Here is a 17,650-nt window from a genome sequence, read left to right as displayed (position 1 = left end):
TGGCCTTCTTGGTGGGTGTGGCGGAAGTAGATGAAAGAACTCGGGGGCGGGACCGAGCGGCGCTTCCCTCAAGCGCGGAGGGGTGAAACCATAGAGAGAGAGGGCCAGAGAGTCCTGGCGGTAAGGGGGTGGAGTGACTAGGTGCTGCGAGCCACGTTGCTGGAGCCGCCACCTGGGCTGTTGAGGGGTTCGGGAAGGGGCTTCTGGGCTTCGCACAAGGACCGGCAGCGGAAAGGGCTTTGTCTATGGCCTTCCATGCATAGGTATTTTGGAATTCTGGATCCTGTTCTGAGTTGAGCCTCAGCCGAGGTCACTGCTGTCAATTCACTGCCCTGCGTGCTGGGCGCAGAGCAAAGTGGCAGGGGGCGGGGGAGTATATTAGAAACGATTTGGCCTCCTACCCCTCGGGATCTTACAGTCTAGAGTTACAACAGGTCAAGTTTTATTGGGGGCAATTCGGGAAAATCTCCATTGAGGAAGTAGCAGATGAGCAGGACATCAGTAGGAGAGAATGGAGGAAATGAAGTAGAATGGGCATTCCGAGTCAAGAGAACTGCTTGTGCAAGGAGTGAGGTTGTTTGCATATTTGTTCAACAGGGAGTATTGGGAGCCAAGCCATAAAAAGTAGCTGGGCGCCGTGTTGTGGAGGGTTTTGAGTATCAGACAGAGGAGTTTTTATCTAATTCAGGGGTCTGTTGGGAGCAGCCATTGGGTGTGTTGGAGTAGGGAGAGTAAAACGATTGAAGCAGATCCTTGTAAAGAAGGATCTGGACCCCTGTGTAGCAGTTTGGTGAAGCAGGAGGTGGAGACCCATTAAGATGTCGTTTCAAGAACTAAAATTAATTTTAAAGAGAGTTTAGGTGCAAAGTAATAAAAGGCTCAACAGGACATTAGGAATTGGGCATGTAAAGGAGAGGAAATGTGAAGGATGTTACTCGTGGTAACAAGGCATGGGGTTACTGACAGGTCAATAGAAGAGAATGGCTTCTTCATCCCCTGTTCACTCTGCCTAGTGGACCCCTTTCTATCTCAGTTGGTCTCAGAGACCACACACATTCTGTCCATCCACTATCCTGATATGAAGCCAGTCACATTGTTTTCTCAGGTTTAGGGAATCTCCAGATATAGTCCTATGGCAGGAAAGTGAAGTATGAACAGGATAATGAAGGGCATGGGGCCTGGAGTCTCAGCCCGTGCGTTCCAGCACAGGCCCACCCCACCCCCAGAGAGAGGATATTGAAGCACACAGTGGTGCTGACCTGTCCTTCCTGCTCCCAGCTTCCGCAGGAGGGAAGGGGCAGGAGTGAGGAGGGATTGTGGAGGCATTTCTGAGCTAATCTTGTGCTTTGTCCCATCTCCACTGCTCCCCATCCCCAGGTTTTGAAAATGCCTCCAGGCCTGTAAAGTTTGGTTGTCTCCCTTTCAAGATGCCCCTCTCAGACTTTGTTCTGGCCCTGAAGGACAATCCTTACTTTGGGGCTGGATTTGGGCTGGTGGGTGTGGGCACAGCCCTGGCCCTGGCCCGGAAGGGCGCCCAGCTGGGGCTGGTGGCATTCCGGCGCCATTACATGATCACACTGGAAGTCCCTGCTCGAGACAGGAGCTATGCCTGGTTGCTTAGCTGGCTTACCCGCCACAGTACCCGGACTCAGCACCTCAGTGTCGAGACTTCATACCTTCAGCATGAGAGTGGCCACATCTCCACGAAGTTTGAATTTGTTCCTAGCCCTGGAAACCACTTTATCTGGTAAGGCTGGGAGCCAGGGAGGGCTCTGAGAGTAGGAGAATGAAGGGAGCTGGGTGTGACCCATTCATTCAACCCATCTTGACCATTTTCATTCAGGTATCAGGGGAAATGGATCCGAGTGGAACGAAGCCGACAGATGCAGATGATAGACCTGCAGACTGGGACTCCTTGGGAATCTGTTACCTTCACGGCTCTGGGCACTGACCGCAAAGTTTTCTTCAACATCCTGGAGGAAGGTGTGGGCTTTATAGCGGGGCTGCAGGGATGGGGGCATTTGACATCAGAGGAGGAGAAACTTGGAGAGGAGGATCTCAGCCCCTAGGACCAAGGGGCCAGGGGGAGGCTGTTCTGGCACAGCTCTGCTTAGTTGCTTGGTAGAGAGGAATGATTGGTTTTCTCTCATCTGCCCGCTCCCAGCTCGAGAGCTAGCCTTGCAGCAGGAGGAAGGGAAGACAGTGATGTACACAGCCATGGGCTCTGAATGGCGTCCCTTTGGCTATCCACGCCGCCGCCGCCCACTGAGTTCTGTGGTTCTAGAACAGGGTCTGGCTGACCGAATTGTCAGAGACATCCGGGAATTCATCGATAACCCCAAGTGGTACACCGACAGAGGTGAGAAGCAGCTGGGGGCTTGGCTGGGCTGTTTTTGATGTGGTGTTAGAGCAGGAGGAAACAGGCTGGTCTCTGTTGCCAGATGGGGCAAATATACAGCTCCAGCCCAATTCCCAGAGAGGAAGGGGAAACAGAAGTTGCCCACAGGGATGTTTTCTTCCAATACCAAGGTCATCAGGCCTCCAGGGAGCAGGGTTGGAAATGAATGTGGACATCTGGGGCAGAGAACATGACTCATCTTAGGTCTTGATGATCATCCTGGCTGTATTCCTAGGCATTCCCTACAGACGTGGCTATCTGCTTTATGGGCCCCCTGGTTGCGGAAAGAGCAGTTTTATGTGAGTAGAATCAGTATTTCTCTTGGGGCTGGCCCCATGGCCAAGTGGTTAAGTTTGCGCGCTCCGCTGCAGCGGCCCAGGGTTTCGCCAGTTGGGATCCTGGGCGTGGGCATGGCACCGCATGCCAGGCTACGTTGAGGCGGCGTCCCACATGCCACAACTAGAAGGACCTGCAACTAAGATATACAACTCTGTACTGGGGGGGGAGGGGAGGGGGGGCGGGGATTTGGGGAGATAAAGCAGGAAAAAAAAAAAAAGATTGGCAACAGTTGTTAGCTCAGATGCCAATCTTTAAAAAAAAAAATTCTCTTAACCCTCAAACTGGAGAACAACTGGGTTGATAGGGTTGGAAAAGATAATGTGAGCAACAGGGACTTGAATAAACATGAGACATGGAACATTAGCGTGGGAAGGTGGAAGGGTTCGGCCTCTGACACACACCTAGTACAGTGAGGAACAAGCAGCTGGGCCCAAAGACAAGTTTCCAGGCTGCCAACCACCTGTCATTCCATCCTCCATAGCACAGCCCTGGCTGGGGAACTGGAGCACAGCATCTGTCTCCTGAGTCTGACAGACTCCAGCCTCTCCGATGACCGGCTCAACCACCTGCTGAGTGTGGCCCCACAGCAGAGCCTGGTGCTCCTGGAGGATGTGGATGCTGCCTTTCTCAGTCGAGACCTGGCTGCAGAGAGTAAGTAAGGGGAGTTGAGGGAAGGAGGAGTGCTTGTAAATGAGATATAGGAGTAAATGAAGAACAGTGGAAGCCAGTGGAAATCCAGAGGGCTGATGGAGGATGCCTGGGTTAGCAACAAGAGGCACTAAAGAGGGGAACATGGTGGAGAGTAGAAGGGGCTGCTCATTCTAAGTAGGGCTCTGACCACCCATACTTCTTTACCTCTGCCTTCCTCTAGATCCAGTGAAGTACCAAGGTCTAGGTCGTCTCACCTTCAGTGGACTGCTCAATGCCTTGGATGGTGTGGCTTCCACCGAGGCACGCATTGTGTTCATGACCACCAACCATGTTGACAGGTACAAAGTGAGGCACTCTGGGACTGAGAGGCAAGACTCCACCCCCTCAGCACTTTGGGAGGATCAGGAGGTTCAGAGGGGACCATCCTTTCTTGGAGTGCTGTTGGCACTGCTGCTCGTGACTCTGCTTTTGCTGCCTCCTCCTTAGGCTGGACCCTGCCCTGATACGCCCTGGGCGAGTAGACCTGAAGGAGTACGTGGGCTACTGCTCACACTGGCAGCTGACCCAGATGTTCCAGAGGTTCTATCCAGGGCAAGCACCTTCCTTGGCTGAGGCCTTTGCAGAACGTGTCCTTCAAGCTACAACTCAGATCAGTCCTGCCCACGTGCAGGGCTACTTCATGCTGTATAAAAATGACCCTGCAGGGGCAGTCCACAATGCTGAGTCCCTGAGGAGGTGACAGCCAGGCTGTGCTCAGCTCTCCTGCTCTAGGAGGTCAATAAACACCTGCCTCACTGCTCTGGTCTCTGACCTGACTGTACTGGTACTTGAGTCAAGAGCAGGGGCTGCAGTTGCAGATGGCTTGAGGGCCGTCAGGCATCCACATATACAAGCGCTGGGGGCACAGTCTAAGACAGAGTGGGGAGAGTGGGGAGTGGCAGTTCCTGGGTATCAGTGGCACCTTTGGGGCCATTGCACTCCCTTCCCTTTAGGTGTCTCTGTTCGGGCTGTCTCTAGGGGCCTCGACGGGCCCTAGGGGGGGAATTCTGGGTCTTGCCCAAACTCTGCTAGAGAGACTAACAAGAAAGCACAGTCATCCACCTAAAGGCATTAACATTAAAAAAAAAATCTATCTATAAATAAATAAATGGCAGCATATTACACAGTGGGTTATGTGGCAGGATGGTTCCTGCATATTCTGCTTAAATGTTGGCATCCAGTTTTCCCTGAAACCCACTACACTAGCTGAGACGTTAAACCATCTTTACCCAGGCCCCAATCTCCCGGGAGAACAGACTTCAGAGCGAAGTTGGGGCTACCTTGCCACACTCCACTGTTGCCAGAATTTAGGAAGAGAGCCATACTTCACAGGCTGGGCGCTACTGAGCAAAGAAAGCCGAACAAGGCCAAATCTCTTTATTGCCCCCTCCCACCCCAAATTCCCTGTCCCCCGACAGTACTGCTAGGAACCATCCTCAGATTCCAGGCTCAGGGGCTCCCTTCGAGCACCAGGTCGGTAGGCTCCCCGACCCCGAGGCAGGCGGGGGTAGGAAGAACCCGGTGTTCGACCCTTGGAGCGCTCCCAGCGGGTACAGTCCCGAGTCCTGCGGGGTGGGGGACCCTGCCAGTTGCCAGGCCCCTTCTCTTGGGGTGGACCTTCAACCCCTTGGTTACGGGGTTCTGGCTTTAGGTCCATGGGCTCCTTGAGGGGCCCCTCAGGAAGTGGCAGTTCCTGGGTATCAGTGGCACCTTTGGGGCCATTGCACTCCCTTCCCTTTAGGTGCCTCCGTTCGGGCTGTCTCCAGGGGCCTCGAGTGGCCCGGGGGGGATCTAGCATAGCTTTCTGGGTCTCGCCCAACCTTTGCTGATTTGGCCCAGTCCCTGGAATCTTCTCACAGGTGTACTGGGAAGCCACAGGCAGAGGAGCTGACAGAATGGGCTGGGCAGTTGATGAGGTGGACAGTTCTGTGGCAAGGGCACTGGGTGGGTGGGATGCTCTGGAGGCATCTACAGTTGACTCGGGTTCCAGAGGGGCAGGAGGCTAGAAAGAAGTGAGCAGATGCAGCGAGAGAGACGTAGTTCCTCACAGCAGGGAACCGCAGGCCCCTCACCCACTATCTGAGCCAACCACCATCAGCCTATAACCTCCCTCGGTAGAACAAAGCTCACCCTAGGCCGTGGCAGAAGGGGGTTGGTAGCAGGAAGGCTGGTGGCATTAGGGGCGGGGTGGGAAACCCTTCCCTCACCTGCTGGAGGCTGATGAAGTACCGGTTCCGCTCAGCCTCAAGGTCAATGATGCCCCCCCGCTCTTGCTGCCTCTGATAAAGCCGCTTGCGCTCTTCTTCTTGGCGCAAGCTCTCTGCATTGGGCTGGTACAGCTCCTGGAGGGAAAGGAGCAGGGGGCAGGGAGGGAAGAATAAATAGAAGGCGGCACCCTCAAACTCCTGTTCTTCCAGGACTGCTTCAGGGGATCTGCACAAGGTTATTGGTTTTATCCTTCAGATTTGGGCTCCCGATTGAAGCCTTGGGCTCCCAGTGGCGACTGTGGCTTTGCAGAGAGGTCTCAGGCAGGTCAAGCCCAATTCCAGAGATCCCATTTGAGGCAGACAAGATGCCGTTCCTCCCTCCATGGAGAATGCCATTATTCCTGCCTCAGATTAGAAGGGAGGTCCCTTACCATGGGCTGTTGGGGTTCAGGGGCTGCTTTCAGTGAGGCAAGATCGTACACGAGGGGCTCTCTGCACACGGGACACTGCACACCAACTGCCTTCTAAAAAGAGAGGAGAGATCACACATCTGCTTCACAGCCCAGGGTACCTGCCAGCTGCCCAACCCAGCCAACCAGCCTAATCTGCAGAGGGCTGGGGTGGAAGGGTGTGGACACAGCTGTCCAGCAGCAAGGTGGGACAAAGAAGGGGTTGTCTAGCCAGAGGTCTGGGAACCCTCTGAGACTGGATGCAATACCTTTACATGTATATAAGGATGCCCTTTCTTCTGGACAGAGGTGAGCTTTCATTAATCTCAAATGTATCTATGACCCTAAAAGGTTAAGAGTCGCTGGAATGGAGGAGTAGAAAAAGTTGTGAGAGTTGGCGGTGTCAAGGGAGCAGGGGCTGGCAGGTTGACCTGTTTGGTGGTAGCATGGTGCTGTTCCTGCTCCTGCTCCTGTCCTTGAGCCTGCAGCTCGTGCTCCATGTGCTGGATGTACCGAGCAAGGCAGTGGCAGTGGAAGTAGTGGTAACAGGGTGTTTTGGTGAAGGCCTCCTTCTCCTGGAGGGAGGATGGATGCAGAGCACTGCGTCAGAGCTCTCACGAGCCCTCCACTGCCGGTCCCAAGCAGATCCCAGGTCCCAAGAGAGAAACCCACCTGGAAACCATAGAGGCAGATGACGCACTGGCCATGGGGGATGTTGTTATCTGTGAGAATTTCCTTCCCTTTCTGAGAGGAGAGAAGACACTGTTCAAAGAGGGAGGGAGTGGCAAGAACTGTGAGCAAAGCCTGTCTACTAGTCCCAGGAGTGACTGGTGGGACTATCTCCCACCAGGCCTGTGTGTCACTTCGTGTTCATGCATTTCTGTCTTGGTGATGCTCCCTCTGCTTGGAATTAATCCTTCTCCACGTCCCAGCCTCTCCACCCAAACCTGCTGGGCTTCAAAATCCAATTGAATTGCTTTTCCACTCCTTTAGTCACCTTCAATATACCTTGGGGATGAAAATAATATACTTTAGAGATAAAAATATGTTCAATTAAAACTCGTCCTCTGGGAGGCCTTTCTTGGGTAACCCTCCTTTGAGTATTGCTTCCCCAATGAGTTTGTTCTGGAGTCAGCCTTCAGAAACAAAGTCAGGCATGGGCAACCCAAAGGGAGAGAGAACTGGAAAGGCATCGAGTTGAGCTATGAAACACACCTTTGTGTGTTGTTTGAGAGCTAACGCTCTGGAATTCCAAGCTGCCCCGTGAAGGCCTGACTCAAGAGGGCTACAATTGTCTATGCGGCTCTCTCTGACTCTAAGCCACCCACCTTCATTCTTTTCTGGACATTTTTCTTAAAAACTCAAAGCAAAGGAAAATGAGACTGTACTTAATTATGTGTTTTTAATGTCAAACAACAAGTTGTCTGTGTATATTAACTTATAGCTCTACGTGTTGCTTCATTTTGGCTGTGCCCTTTGCTAGGATAGAAACTCTGAGGAAAAGAACCAGGACTTTTTCTAGTCCACTCTAATGGCAGACTAGCCTTCAGACGTTCGTTTATAGGGGAGACCCTCTAGATCTCTTACTACATTCAGTTGCCAAGACAATAAGAAATGCACTGAAACTGAAGCAAAACAAATGCAAGTTAGAGATGAAAAGTAATCTTCTGTCAAGATGCAGGAACAGGCAACTTGGGGAAGCTATAGACCTGTCTTTTGGGGAGATCTTTTTGGAACAGAAGAGAACCTCATCTTTCTGGATTCATTTAGGCCTTACCTAAACAAGGCCTAAATGAATGACTCCAGATATGTTCAGGATTGCAGGCCCAGGGCTCCCCCTGCGAGAAACGGCTCTAGCTTGAGGGGAAGGACGTTCCCCAGGTCAGGACGCCTCTTACCTCAATGAGTTCATAGAGCATGGCAGTACCCAGCCCGGCCTTGGCCACGTGGCTCAGCGCCTGGGAGATCCTGGAGGAAGAGGGCAAAGCAGACATTAGGCCTGCCTCAACCCTCACCAGACTGAGCTGTATCACGAGTTTTCCCTGCTGTGACCAGCACACTTACTTGTGGATCTGCTCATCAGAGAGTCCTCGGGGGTTACGGATAGATATCTGTGGTACCTCGTTGGGGTACTAGTGGGAGAAGATAACAAATTACTGCCAGAGCACTCCCCCCCAGGGCCTCTCCTCTTCCTCTCTTTGCCACCACAATGCAGGGGCCTCACCTGTGCTGGGACCTGAAGCACCAGAGTGAAGCAGACATACTGGGAGTCCTGGTCTTCTGCAGTGGCAGGGTGCAGGGTGATGTAGATCGCCCACGGTGAAGATCTGCAGGTGGATCAAGTGGAGACCTGGAATGTGACTGGGAGGGGCTTGAGGGCTGGGGAGGACGAGGGGGAGACAGTAAAGCGGGCAGAAGAAGTGAGCATTCGGCTCTTTCTTTTGGCAGGGAGGTTAAAGGAATAGTCTTTGTCCACATGAGAGAAACATTATCTCTGAATCAAGGCTCACAGATTCTGCATGGAATCCTCTCATTGCTAAGAGGACTCCTGCCTGCCTCTCGTTGAATACGTACCTGTCAGTTCCTTTAACCACCTGTAGTTCATCCAGATAGATAGACTCTAACACCTCAACTTCAGAGGGCAGGACCCTAGAGAGACGGGGAGATTGATGCACCATTACAGCTCTCCCTGTGAAAGCTTGCTAAGGCCAATGACAGCTGGCTTTGTAGGAAAATGGCAACCTGCCTGAGTGCATTCTCTTCCTAGCCACCATAAAAATTGGAGAAATATATTTCCGTAAGTTGTCAAGTGGCCAGGTAGGAAGCCTGGGAATCAGAGTTTTAGAAGTCATTTCTGCCAATAGATGCAGAAACGGATTCCCAGGAAGGTGAAATGAACAGCCCCAAATCTGAAGGCTTAACAGAGACAGAAGTGGGACAACAGCCAGGTCTCCTGACTCCATTTAAGTTTCATTGCATTGTTGGTTGTTCCTTAGTGGCCATCTCTCTGATCTAGAAATAGGAGGTCCATTGATTAGCATCAAGGTTACTAATACCACTCCTGGCTTTCCCCACACCACTGTTGACGTGGATCCCAGTGTCTACACACACTGCCAGTACCAGTCACCCTAAACCTTCTCAAAGGAGATACCAACCTGAACAGAACAACAGATCTAGGTGGTATAAAGGCTGTGTTGTAGTGGAAGAGCCAGCACCCCTGGAGTCAGTAATAGGTACCCATTACTTACCAGCTTTGTGATCTGCGTAGTTACTTAACTCTGTAAGCATGAGTTACCCTGTCTACCATATATAGATAATTCCACCTATGCTCTAGGGTTATTGTAAGGATGAAAGGCGATTTGTTTAAATAAAGTACCTAATAGTATCTTGGCCATAGTAGCTAGTCTATGTTCTCTTTTTTGCTATTTGTATATAACATTGTCCCTTAAAAGGAAAGAGGGCAGGATGTAGTTAGTATTTGATCTATTTATGACCCTTGCTGTCTGGTTGATCTACATCAACCTGTCCATGTCAGGATCCAGCGGTCCTGATGCAAATCAGAGGACACACATGTTTAATCACAGAAACAGCACTTCTAACGATGCTGAAGATGAATGAGTGGCTTCAGTCCACAACTCTACCCAGATAATACATGGAAAAATGCGTGCTTGCTTTCTTACCTTGTCCCCTCTTTACCAAGAGCAGGGCTGCCTTACTGTGACCCATATTAGTAGTTCTCAAAACTGTTTTTTTTTTAAGTCTTAGGCAGACACCTCAAAATATTAAATAGATAATAAGGGAGTAGTTCTGGCTGACATGAGCATGGGAGTCTCAGAGCACCAGAGGCTAGCTGTGTAATCACTGCTGCCCTCTCCATGGCTCAAAGTGTTCCCTCAGAATCTTAAAGTTCCCCTGAACAGGTTGAAAACAAGTCTACGTGGGCTCAATAAAGGCCATCCCTGGCTGGGCTCCCTGAACCAATGAAAGACTGAACTGTAGCCTCCATCAAGAGGCCTTTCAATACTTCACCCTCCCTAGCTGTGACTTGGGCCCTGGATGTGAAGGATGAGATGGGATGGTGGTAAGGTGGTGACCAAAAAAAAAAAAAAAAACAGAAAGCGATGGATTGGAGAATGTCCTAGGACTAAGAACATAAGATTTGGAGTCAGATAACCTGGATTACTAGTCATAACTATGTACCTTTTGGCAAATCATTTTACCTCCAGGCCTCCTCTAGTCTCCTCGGGTGCCTACACCTCCGAGTTATTGATGAAAAAGAAGCTTATGGATGTTACACATCCTTCGTGATCCTCAACTATTCTGAGGTAGATGCCACACCCACTCTTTTTTTTTCCACAGCTGAGGACACTGACTCACAGAAACCAGGTGGCCTGGTCAGCATCACACAGCTAATAAAATATGGGGTGAACCCACATTTATCCTATCATCCAGAGTCCTTCCAGTTCTGTTCTCTTGTCAAGAACACTTAAGAGAAGGACTTTTTTGTGAGGTGTAAGGCTTTATTCAGACATTGGTGCTGTTGAGGAGGGAGAAGGTTGAGGAAAGCCTCGGCAGAAATAGGCTGATCCAACGGGAAAGGGGGACGGGAGCTGAAGGACATCGGTTCCGGGAGGTAAAAGGGAGGCGGGGAGGTCTGATAAGAAGGCATTCCCCAGGACCCTGAGCAAATCCACTTCAGGAAGAAAAGGACGAGCTGAGGCTGGAGCAGAGGGCATCGAACCAGGTAAGGCGCGGCCCGGCATCAGATCGGGTTTTCTCTCCATCAGATCAGCGCCCCTCCACCCACCGCTGCCCAGTCCAGAAGCTCCGTTAGGGAGAGATGTCAGCGTCTTTGCCACCCCTCATCCCTCGCTCCGCCCCACACACCCGCCGTACGGACCGTCTGCGGCCGCCGCTACTCCCCCGGACCGGATCCAGGCGGTCAGCCAAAGCCCGTGCCCCCAAAGTTACCAGTCCTCCTCCCCTGCCGCCGCCGACGCAGAAGCCGCCATGTCTTCTCCGGCCCACAGCCGGAACCGGAAGTGCTCTTGGGGACGCCGGAGGCGGATAGCTGGGCGGGGGAGGGCTCGCGGCCGTTTCTAGGCAACCGCAGACTCTGGGTCCTTAGTGGGTCTTGAAGGCCAAGGGACGGTTCGCAAGTGCCCCAGGAAGTGCCTGTGGGCGGTCCACCGTTTCTCCCACACCTCTGAACGCTTTTCTCCTCAGAACCTCTGGCAAGTTTTAGCAAGTAAAATTGGTAAGCATGGGAGTCTAAAGAGCCTGGCAGTGGGGGTGGAGAAGAATTATAGGTCAGGCAATGTAAGCAGGCAGCCAGAAGGGGCGGGGCTGAAGGCAAGGGCCGGCCTCCCTCGGCCTGAGGAGCTTGAAGCTCCTAGGCTGGGGGTGAGAGGGGCTCCTATGTGCGAAGCGCGCGGACAGGGGTCGGGGCGGGGGTGTTGAGGAGGTGGGCAGCCGCAGGAACAGGGAGGAGGCTGGAAGGGGCGGGGTCGGTGGGCGAGGCTGGGTGGAGGGGGCGGGGTCGAGGAGGTGAGCCTGGGTGGAAAGGGGAGTGGTCGGATGGGCGAGGCTGGGTGGGGTGGCGTGGGGGGAAGCCGGACTCTGGGTCCGGTGGGCGCGGGCTTGGGGCAGGGGACAGGAGGAGCTGAAAAGGAGTGAGAACTGCAAGAGGCGCTCCGTTTGCTCCAAGATCTCATCTTTCCGTCCGCTCCACCCTACCTTGTTTTTGAGGCCTGGATTATTATGAAAAAGAGGAAAGGCACGGCGGCTAACGTTAACCTTTCTCCCATGCCCGAACCAGGCCTCCCAGATGTGTGGAACTGTCCCTGGCGCTGTAGCCTTTCACCACCATCTCTACCTTCTTCCTTCTGAGGGATCCTGAAACCTCTTGTCATGGAAAAGTACCACGTGTTGGAGATGATTGGAGAAGGCTCTTTTGGGAGGGTGTACAAGGGTCGACGAAAATACAGTGCTCAGGTGGTGCACAAAGAGGGATATCTCTTGGGTGGGATTCCGCACCAACTCCAGCGGAAAACGGGGCCAGAAGGAAAGCAATCATGCCGACCTGTGTTCCTAAGGCACTGATTCTCTGAAATTGGATTACTTGAGTTCAAACCCTAGCTCCACCACTTTCTGGCCTTAGAACTATGGACAAGTTACTTAATTTCTCTGTGTCTCAAGTTTCCTCATCCGTAGAATGAGGATAAGAACAGTATCTGATTGATGGAGTTTGAAGATTAAATGTGATGTCACACCAAATCACTTAGTACAGTGCCTGGCCCCTAGTAAACAGCAAATATTAATCTCTATCATACCATGCAGGAAGAGACAAACCACCTGAATTCTTTCTTCTCTCTTCATATTTTTTTCCTTCTCTTTCCCTTAAATTCCTTAAATCTTGAGTTCTTTACCCAGATCAGAACACTTCTCCCAGAACCCACCAAAGGGAACTGTCTGGCGGAGGCTGTTTCTCCTAGGGCAAGGGGCAGGGGAATCCTGGGTAAGGCCAGGGTACCATGGGGAAAGGGGAGTGGGAGCCTAGCAGGTCTAATGAGAATTGTTTAAAGAATCTAAAGTCTAAATTCTGGAGCCTTGGGGCTAATGTTTCAATGGCATGGTTAGACCTTGATTCTCCACCTTGCACTGATAGGTGGTGGCCCTGAAGTTCATTCCAAAGTTGGGACGCTCAGAGAAGGAGCTGAGGAATCTGCAACGAGAGATTGAAATCATGCGGGGTCTGCGGCATCCCAACATTGTGCATATGCTCGACAGCTTTGAGACTGACAAAGAGGTGCACTTTGATGGTTTCGGGTTACCTGCCCCCAAGCACGAGGATCCCAGGGATCTCCAGCCTCAGAATGTATAAATCTGGAGCTGTCAGCGCCATTGCCTTCTCCCCACAGGTGGTGGTGGTGACAGACTATGCTGAAGGAGAGCTCTTTCAGATCCTGGAAGATGATGGAAAACTTCCTGAAGACCAGGTATGCTTCCTGGCTCAGACTTCTCTCTGCCCCTGAGCCCTCTCCGGGTTACGGACTGATAGGGAAAGCTGATAGCACTGAGTCTTCATTTTGAAGACTCCTAGAAAAATATGAGAGTCTAGATGTCCATAGCGGCAATGTGGTATGACAGTAAAGTATGTGAACACTCGAGCCAAAATATCTGAGTACAAAGCATGGCTCTGCCAGTTATTCACTGGATCCTCTTGGGCAAGTTATTTTAGCCTCTGCGTGCTTCGGTTCCTTCATTTTAAAATGGAAATAATACTAATGTCTACCTCATAAAGCTTTTGTAAAGATTAATGAGTTAATTCATATGAAGTGTTCAAAAGAGTGCCTGACACACATTATTCAACATAGTTATCAATTATTAATGTTGTTGTTGTTGTTGGGCATCCTTAGGGAAGAGCAGCCAGTGTGGTGGCACTGGAGCGGGGGCAGGGATGTGGTTAAGGCGGGAGTGGCCACCAGGACATAGTGATTAGCGGTGGGATTTGGTTGAACACCTTCTCTGGCCACACTCATTCTAGGGATTTCTCTGTGTTCTAGCGTGGAGGCTCCCCTCAGGACTTCCTATCACACACTTCTGTTTCCTGCTGAGCACTCATCATTATTTGCAAGTTGTCATCTTAGTCGTTTCATCTGTCTTGTTTGTTTGTCTGACTTCTTCTCTGGAGGAAAAGGACTCAGCCTTATTTAATAACAGCTAATGTGTATTGAATGTGTCCTGAGTGCCAGGCACCATTCTGAGCATTATGTTACTTTACATGCCTTAATTCATTTAGTCCTCACGATAATCCTATGAGGTAGGTGGTATCATTATTGTCACCTTATATGTGATGAGGCACAAGATAATTTGCCCATGGTCATACAGCTGGTAGGTGAGACTCAATAAATTTTCCTTGAGTGAATGAATGAATAAATGAAAGAACAAATAGAGGAGTGAGAACTAAGGACGGTATCGCGTGCAGCTCTAGAAGAAGGGGAAGGAAGAGAAGGTTGCATGGGCAGTAGTGTTAGGGAGGAGTCTTTGGGCTCGTCAGCAGGCTCCTTCCTCTGACCTCTTCTTTCTTCCTCCCACCTCACTGTTTGACCCCTAGGTTCAGGCCATTGCTGCCCAGTTGGTGTCGGCCCTGTATTATCTGCATTCCCACCGCATCCTCCACCGAGACATGAAGCCTCAGAACATCCTCCTTGCCAAGGGTGGTGGCATCAAGCTCTGTGACTTTGGGTGAGGAGCCTGACCTTCCAATTCTGCGGGGAGCCTTAGACCATACGCTTGGCTTGCTTGGCCCTCATCTTAGAACCTGAGCTGGAGACTGGGGTTCTTCCTGGGCCTTTTGGAAGGTGCTTTCTCTGTTCAGGTTTGGGACATCTCACACAATGATGGGTAGCAGTGACCAGGTCTAGTTTTTCTTGCATATCTTCTCTCTTTCCATTTCCATTCCATTGTCTCCTGCAGATTTGCCCGGGCTATGAGCACTAACACAATGGTGCTGACCTCCATCAAAGGCACACCCCTCTATATGTCTCCGGAGCTGGTGGAAGAGCGACCATATGACCATACCGCGGACCTCTGGTCTGTGGGCTGCATCCTGTATGAGCTGGCTGTTGGCACCCCGCCCTTCTACACGACTAGCATCTTTCAGCTGGTCAGCCTCATCCTCAAGGACCCTGTGCGCTGGCCCCCCACCTTTAGTCCTTGCTTCAAGGTAATGAATGTATATATAGAGAGATTACTTTTGCATCAGAAACCTGTCTCCTTCTGCCCCTGTTCCCTTTTCCACTATCCTTTTCTAGAGCTGGGGCAGGACTTTGCAGTTACTGAGTTAATGCAGGAGCTGGGCCAAACTGCCTTGCTTCTGTACTGCAGGGACTTAATAGGGAGTGGGGGGGTGGGGAGGGTGTTTTAAGTTCTGCCAAACTTGAGAATACCAGCCCCTCGTTGGCCAGGCTATCCTTTATCACAAAGGGAAGGTAATTTCAGGACAGCAGAGACAGATACCGGTGCTTTTACATACCCGCTATCCCACTTATTTCCTCTCAGATGCAATGTCCAGATGATATTAGATTTGCCAACACAGCTCTCAGTCCTCTTCCTGAAGGAAGGAGTCTTCACGTATCCAAATGGCCGGAGCTGGCGGGGCTAGCTCAGTGAGTAGGGGCAGATGATAAAGATGCTGCCTGCTCATTGTAGCTAAGTCTCAGCAGGCTGGAAGACGGAGGGCAGGAGGGAGGAAAGAGTTGACCGTTTTTATTCTTATCTAGGGCAAGATTTGGGCTTTCAGTGAAATTTAAATACAGCCTTCTCCCAGAGTGAAATCTCGTTATAAGCTTCCTTTGCTTTATCTAAGACCAAAAGGGACAAGTTTCTCCTCAACCTATTTAGTTGGGGAGGCCCAAGTAATTATCAAAAAGAATCTAAACAAAGGAAACTTAAATGGGTGATTACATAGGATATTCCTTCTCCTTTAGGGCAGATATGCAGGTATCTCCGCAAGAGCCACGGTATAACAATCACCTTGTTTAGAATGATGCTCATAATCTACTAGCACCTTCTATACCTGTTTCAGGCCCAGTTGAGGCTTTCCCCAAGGATACCTCATAACAGATATACCCTTTTCAGAGGCAATCTCCCCACCCCACCACCATCTGAAGACTTGCTGAAAGATTTCTGGTTTTAAGTGCTCCTAGACACATCTTTACACAACGTCTTGTGTATGTGAGTGTGCTTTTAACTGTAATTGCATCTGTTGCTACCCAGCCGCAGACAAACCGCACTCAAAGGGCAGGCGAGGTGAGCAATCTGGGACTCCTGTAGATGTTTGCTTTCTGAAGGTGATTGTGAAGGTGACAGCCCTCTCTTCTCCTAGTTTTTTCTCACTTCTTCACAAAGCTGGTGACATTGAGATTTCTGTTTTTACTTCCGGGGTTCCCAAACGTCCATGGACAGGAGTTTTGGCTCCCTAGCGGGTGAGACAGTGAAGTCTGTCCATGATTTCAGCCAGGGAAAGGAGGCCGAAGGATAGGGTTAGAGAGGGTGTGATCAAGACCAGCTAGTCTGCTCTAGGAATGGACTCAAGAGTCTTGGTTTGCTGGTTCTGCTGATGAGTTAGGGAGAAGAGAAGGCTGATAGGGTATTTTTTTCTCTCCACAGAACTTCCTGCAGGGACTGCTCACCAAGGACCCCCGGCAGCGTCTGTCCTGGCCAGACCTCTTACATCACCCCTTTATTGCTGGTCATGTCACCAGTGAGTCATTAGGGTTCCTAGGGCTTCCCTAGTATTCTCTCCAAACTCCCCTCCTTCCCCCACTATCTGGATCCAACATATATTCTTTACCCCACCAGCTTGAACTTTCTTCCTAGCCCTTTGCCTGACCTTTGCCACTTCCACTGTAACCCCCTTCTTCTTTGTCATTTGTCAAAATGGTCTCCTTCCACAGAAGCCTGGAGACACTGAAGTTGCCTCTGGCTGAGTGGACATGGTGGCACAGCTCCAGTACGATCATGTCTTCCCACCCCCTTCCCTCCCTGCAGTAATAACTGAACCAGCAGGCTCAGATTTGGGTACCCCATTCACCAGTCGCCTACCTCCAGAACTTCAGGTGCTAAAGGACCAGCAGGCGCATCGGCTGGTCCCCAAGGGCAATCAATTTCGCATCTTGCGTCAAGCCTGTAAGCGCATGGCTGAGGAGCTCAAGCAGAAGGTGTGTGGGGCAGGGGGGAATATGCTGACAACCAGGCTCGTGACTGGGGGAGTTGGGAAGGAGTAGCTCTTTAGGTTTGGGCAAGGGCCACAAATAGGATTCATAGTACCCTGTGGCAACCGAATAGTTCTGATTCAGTGTCTCCTGCCCGTTTCTCACAGAGACACCAGAACACAGGACCTGCCGTTGAGCAAGAGGACAGGACCAGCAAGGTGGCTTCTGGCACAGCCCCTCCGCCCAGACTAAGGGCCACTCCTCAAGAATCAGGCCTCTTGGCTGGGATCTTGGCCTCAGAAATGAAGAGCAGCTGGCCTGAGTGTGGGGCTGGAGAGGACCCCCCTGCACCTCGGTGAGGGGGGTATAGCCAGGGATTTACAGCCTGAGGTATCTGGCAGATCTTTGGCTCTAGCCAAAGCGAGTATACCATGGTCCCTGTCACTAGCCACTGCCTACGTACGCACAGGGCCCTGGGAGTCTGAGTCCTTGGTTCCTGAATTCTAATTCCAGATACTTTCCTGACTCGTCAGGAAACGTGGGAACTTTCCTTTCTCTATGCCTCGGTTATACCTTAACTGAAATGGAAAGAATTATCTCCATGCAAAAGGGAAGATTATTTGAGTTGAGAGCCACAGGTGAAAACCGCCAAGATAGACTTGAGAATAAGATCCAAGATGGGAGGGCAGTCAAGGATATGTGTGTAGTGGTCAACGTATCCTGTCCTGGCTGTATCCTAGAAGGAGGTCTCCTCTTTCCAATCCTATTTGTCTTAGTCTTCCTTCCTCTCCTGGGTCTAGAGGGAGGAACAAGTTAATGAACTCCAAGCCTGATAAGTCTAGAACTCAT

The 17,650-nt window shown here is 51.1% G+C and overlaps 3 protein-coding genes across 10 annotated transcripts in view; 2 read left to right on the top strand and 1 right to left on the bottom strand.

Annotated features, from left to right (window-relative positions):
- The first annotated feature begins 35 nt into the window (after positions 1-35).
- On the top strand, positions 36-4,198 carry BCS1L (BCS1 homolog, ubiquinol-cytochrome c reductase complex chaperone). The gene is made up of 8 exons (XM_014852552.3): positions 36-263; positions 1,378-1,747; positions 1,844-1,983; positions 2,165-2,359; positions 2,634-2,697; positions 3,219-3,388; positions 3,609-3,726; positions 3,875-4,198. The coding sequence occupies exons 2-8, from the start codon at positions 1,428-1,430 to the stop codon at positions 4,125-4,127; spliced, it is 1,260 nt and encodes a 419-aa protein (XP_014708038.1). The 5' UTR covers positions 36-263; positions 1,378-1,427; the 3' UTR covers positions 4,128-4,198.
- Positions 4,199-4,767: 569 nt separating this feature from the next.
- Positions 4,768-11,314, bottom strand: RNF25 (ring finger protein 25). Of its 4 annotated transcripts, none has more exons than XM_070489731.1 (10): positions 11,055-11,314; positions 8,658-8,732; positions 8,308-8,410; positions 8,148-8,215; positions 7,982-8,051; positions 6,756-6,827; positions 6,515-6,658; positions 6,066-6,155; positions 5,635-5,769; positions 4,768-5,429 (listed from the first exon to the last, which is right to left on the bottom strand). In XM_070489731.1, exons 1-10 carry the CDS (start codon positions 11,093-11,095, stop codon positions 4,851-4,853), a joined length of 1,377 nt encoding a protein of 458 aa, XP_070345832.1. In that variant the 5' UTR covers positions 11,096-11,314; the 3' UTR covers positions 4,768-4,850. The 4 variants fall into 4 exon arrangements, with proteins under 4 accessions (XP_070345832.1, XP_014708036.2, XP_014708033.2 ...); XM_014852550.3 differs by having other exon boundaries at positions 6,066-6,158; positions 11,055-11,196; XM_014852547.3 differs by having other exon boundaries at positions 4,769-5,429; positions 6,066-6,158; positions 6,756-6,845; positions 11,055-11,190.
- STK36 (serine/threonine kinase 36) overlaps positions 11,216-17,650 on the top strand; it is a 26,440-nt gene continuing 20,005 nt past the window's right edge. For 2 of the 5 annotated variants that reach the window (XM_070489711.1, XM_044751422.2), the window contains exons 1-9: positions 11,423-11,486; positions 11,902-12,077; positions 12,751-12,891; positions 13,004-13,081; positions 14,200-14,330; positions 14,562-14,811; positions 16,257-16,350; positions 16,638-16,807; positions 16,969-17,156. In XM_070489711.1, the coding sequence (XP_070345812.1) occupies positions 11,994-12,077; positions 12,751-12,891; positions 13,004-13,081; positions 14,200-14,330; positions 14,562-14,811; positions 16,257-16,350; positions 16,638-16,807; positions 16,969-17,156 (1,136 nt within the window). In that variant the 5' untranslated portion in view covers positions 11,423-11,486; positions 11,902-11,993. Of the gene's footprint in view, positions 11,341-11,422; positions 11,548-11,901; positions 12,078-12,750; positions 12,892-13,003; positions 13,082-14,199; positions 14,331-14,561; positions 14,812-15,146; positions 15,254-16,256; positions 16,351-16,637; positions 16,808-16,968; positions 17,157-17,650 lie in introns of those variants that run through there. The other 3 variants (XM_070489712.1, XM_044751421.2, XM_070489713.1) reach the window with 3 other exon arrangements.

Source organism: Equus asinus, chromosome 19, assembly GCF_041296235.1.
Source record: "Equus asinus isolate D_3611 breed Donkey chromosome 19, EquAss-T2T_v2, whole genome shotgun sequence".
Taxonomy (NCBI): Eukaryota; Metazoa; Chordata; class Mammalia; order Perissodactyla; family Equidae; genus Equus; species Equus asinus.
Note: the sequence above shows the minus strand (reverse complement) of the source record. Positions and strands in the feature narration are given on the sequence as shown.

Excerpts from the sequence above, each read along its gene's own strand:
- BCS1L (XM_014852552.3), top strand. The coding sequence starts at position 1,428 with ATGCCCCTCTCAGACTTTGTTCTGGCCCTGAAGGACAATCCTTACTTT. Across the intron at positions 2,360-2,633 it reads CAAGTGGTACACCGACAGAG|GCATTCCCTACAGACGTGGC; the intron begins GTGAGAAGCAGC and ends CTGTATTCCTAG. Across the intron at positions 3,727-3,874 it reads ACCACCAACCATGTTGACAG|GCTGGACCCTGCCCTGATAC; the intron begins GTACAAAGTGAG and ends CCTCCTCCTTAG.
- RNF25 (XM_014852547.3), bottom strand. The coding sequence starts at position 11,095 with ATGGCGGCTTCTGCGTCGGCGGCGGCAGGGGAGGAGGACTG. Across the intron at positions 8,052-8,147 it reads TCTGATGAGCAGATCCACAA|GATCTCCCAGGCGCTGAGCC; the intron begins GTAAGTGTGCTG and ends CTCTTCCTCCAG. Across the intron at positions 6,659-6,755 it reads TCTGCCTCTATGGTTTCCAG|GAGAAGGAGGCCTTCACCAA; the intron begins GTGGGTTTCTCT and ends TCCTCCCTCCAG.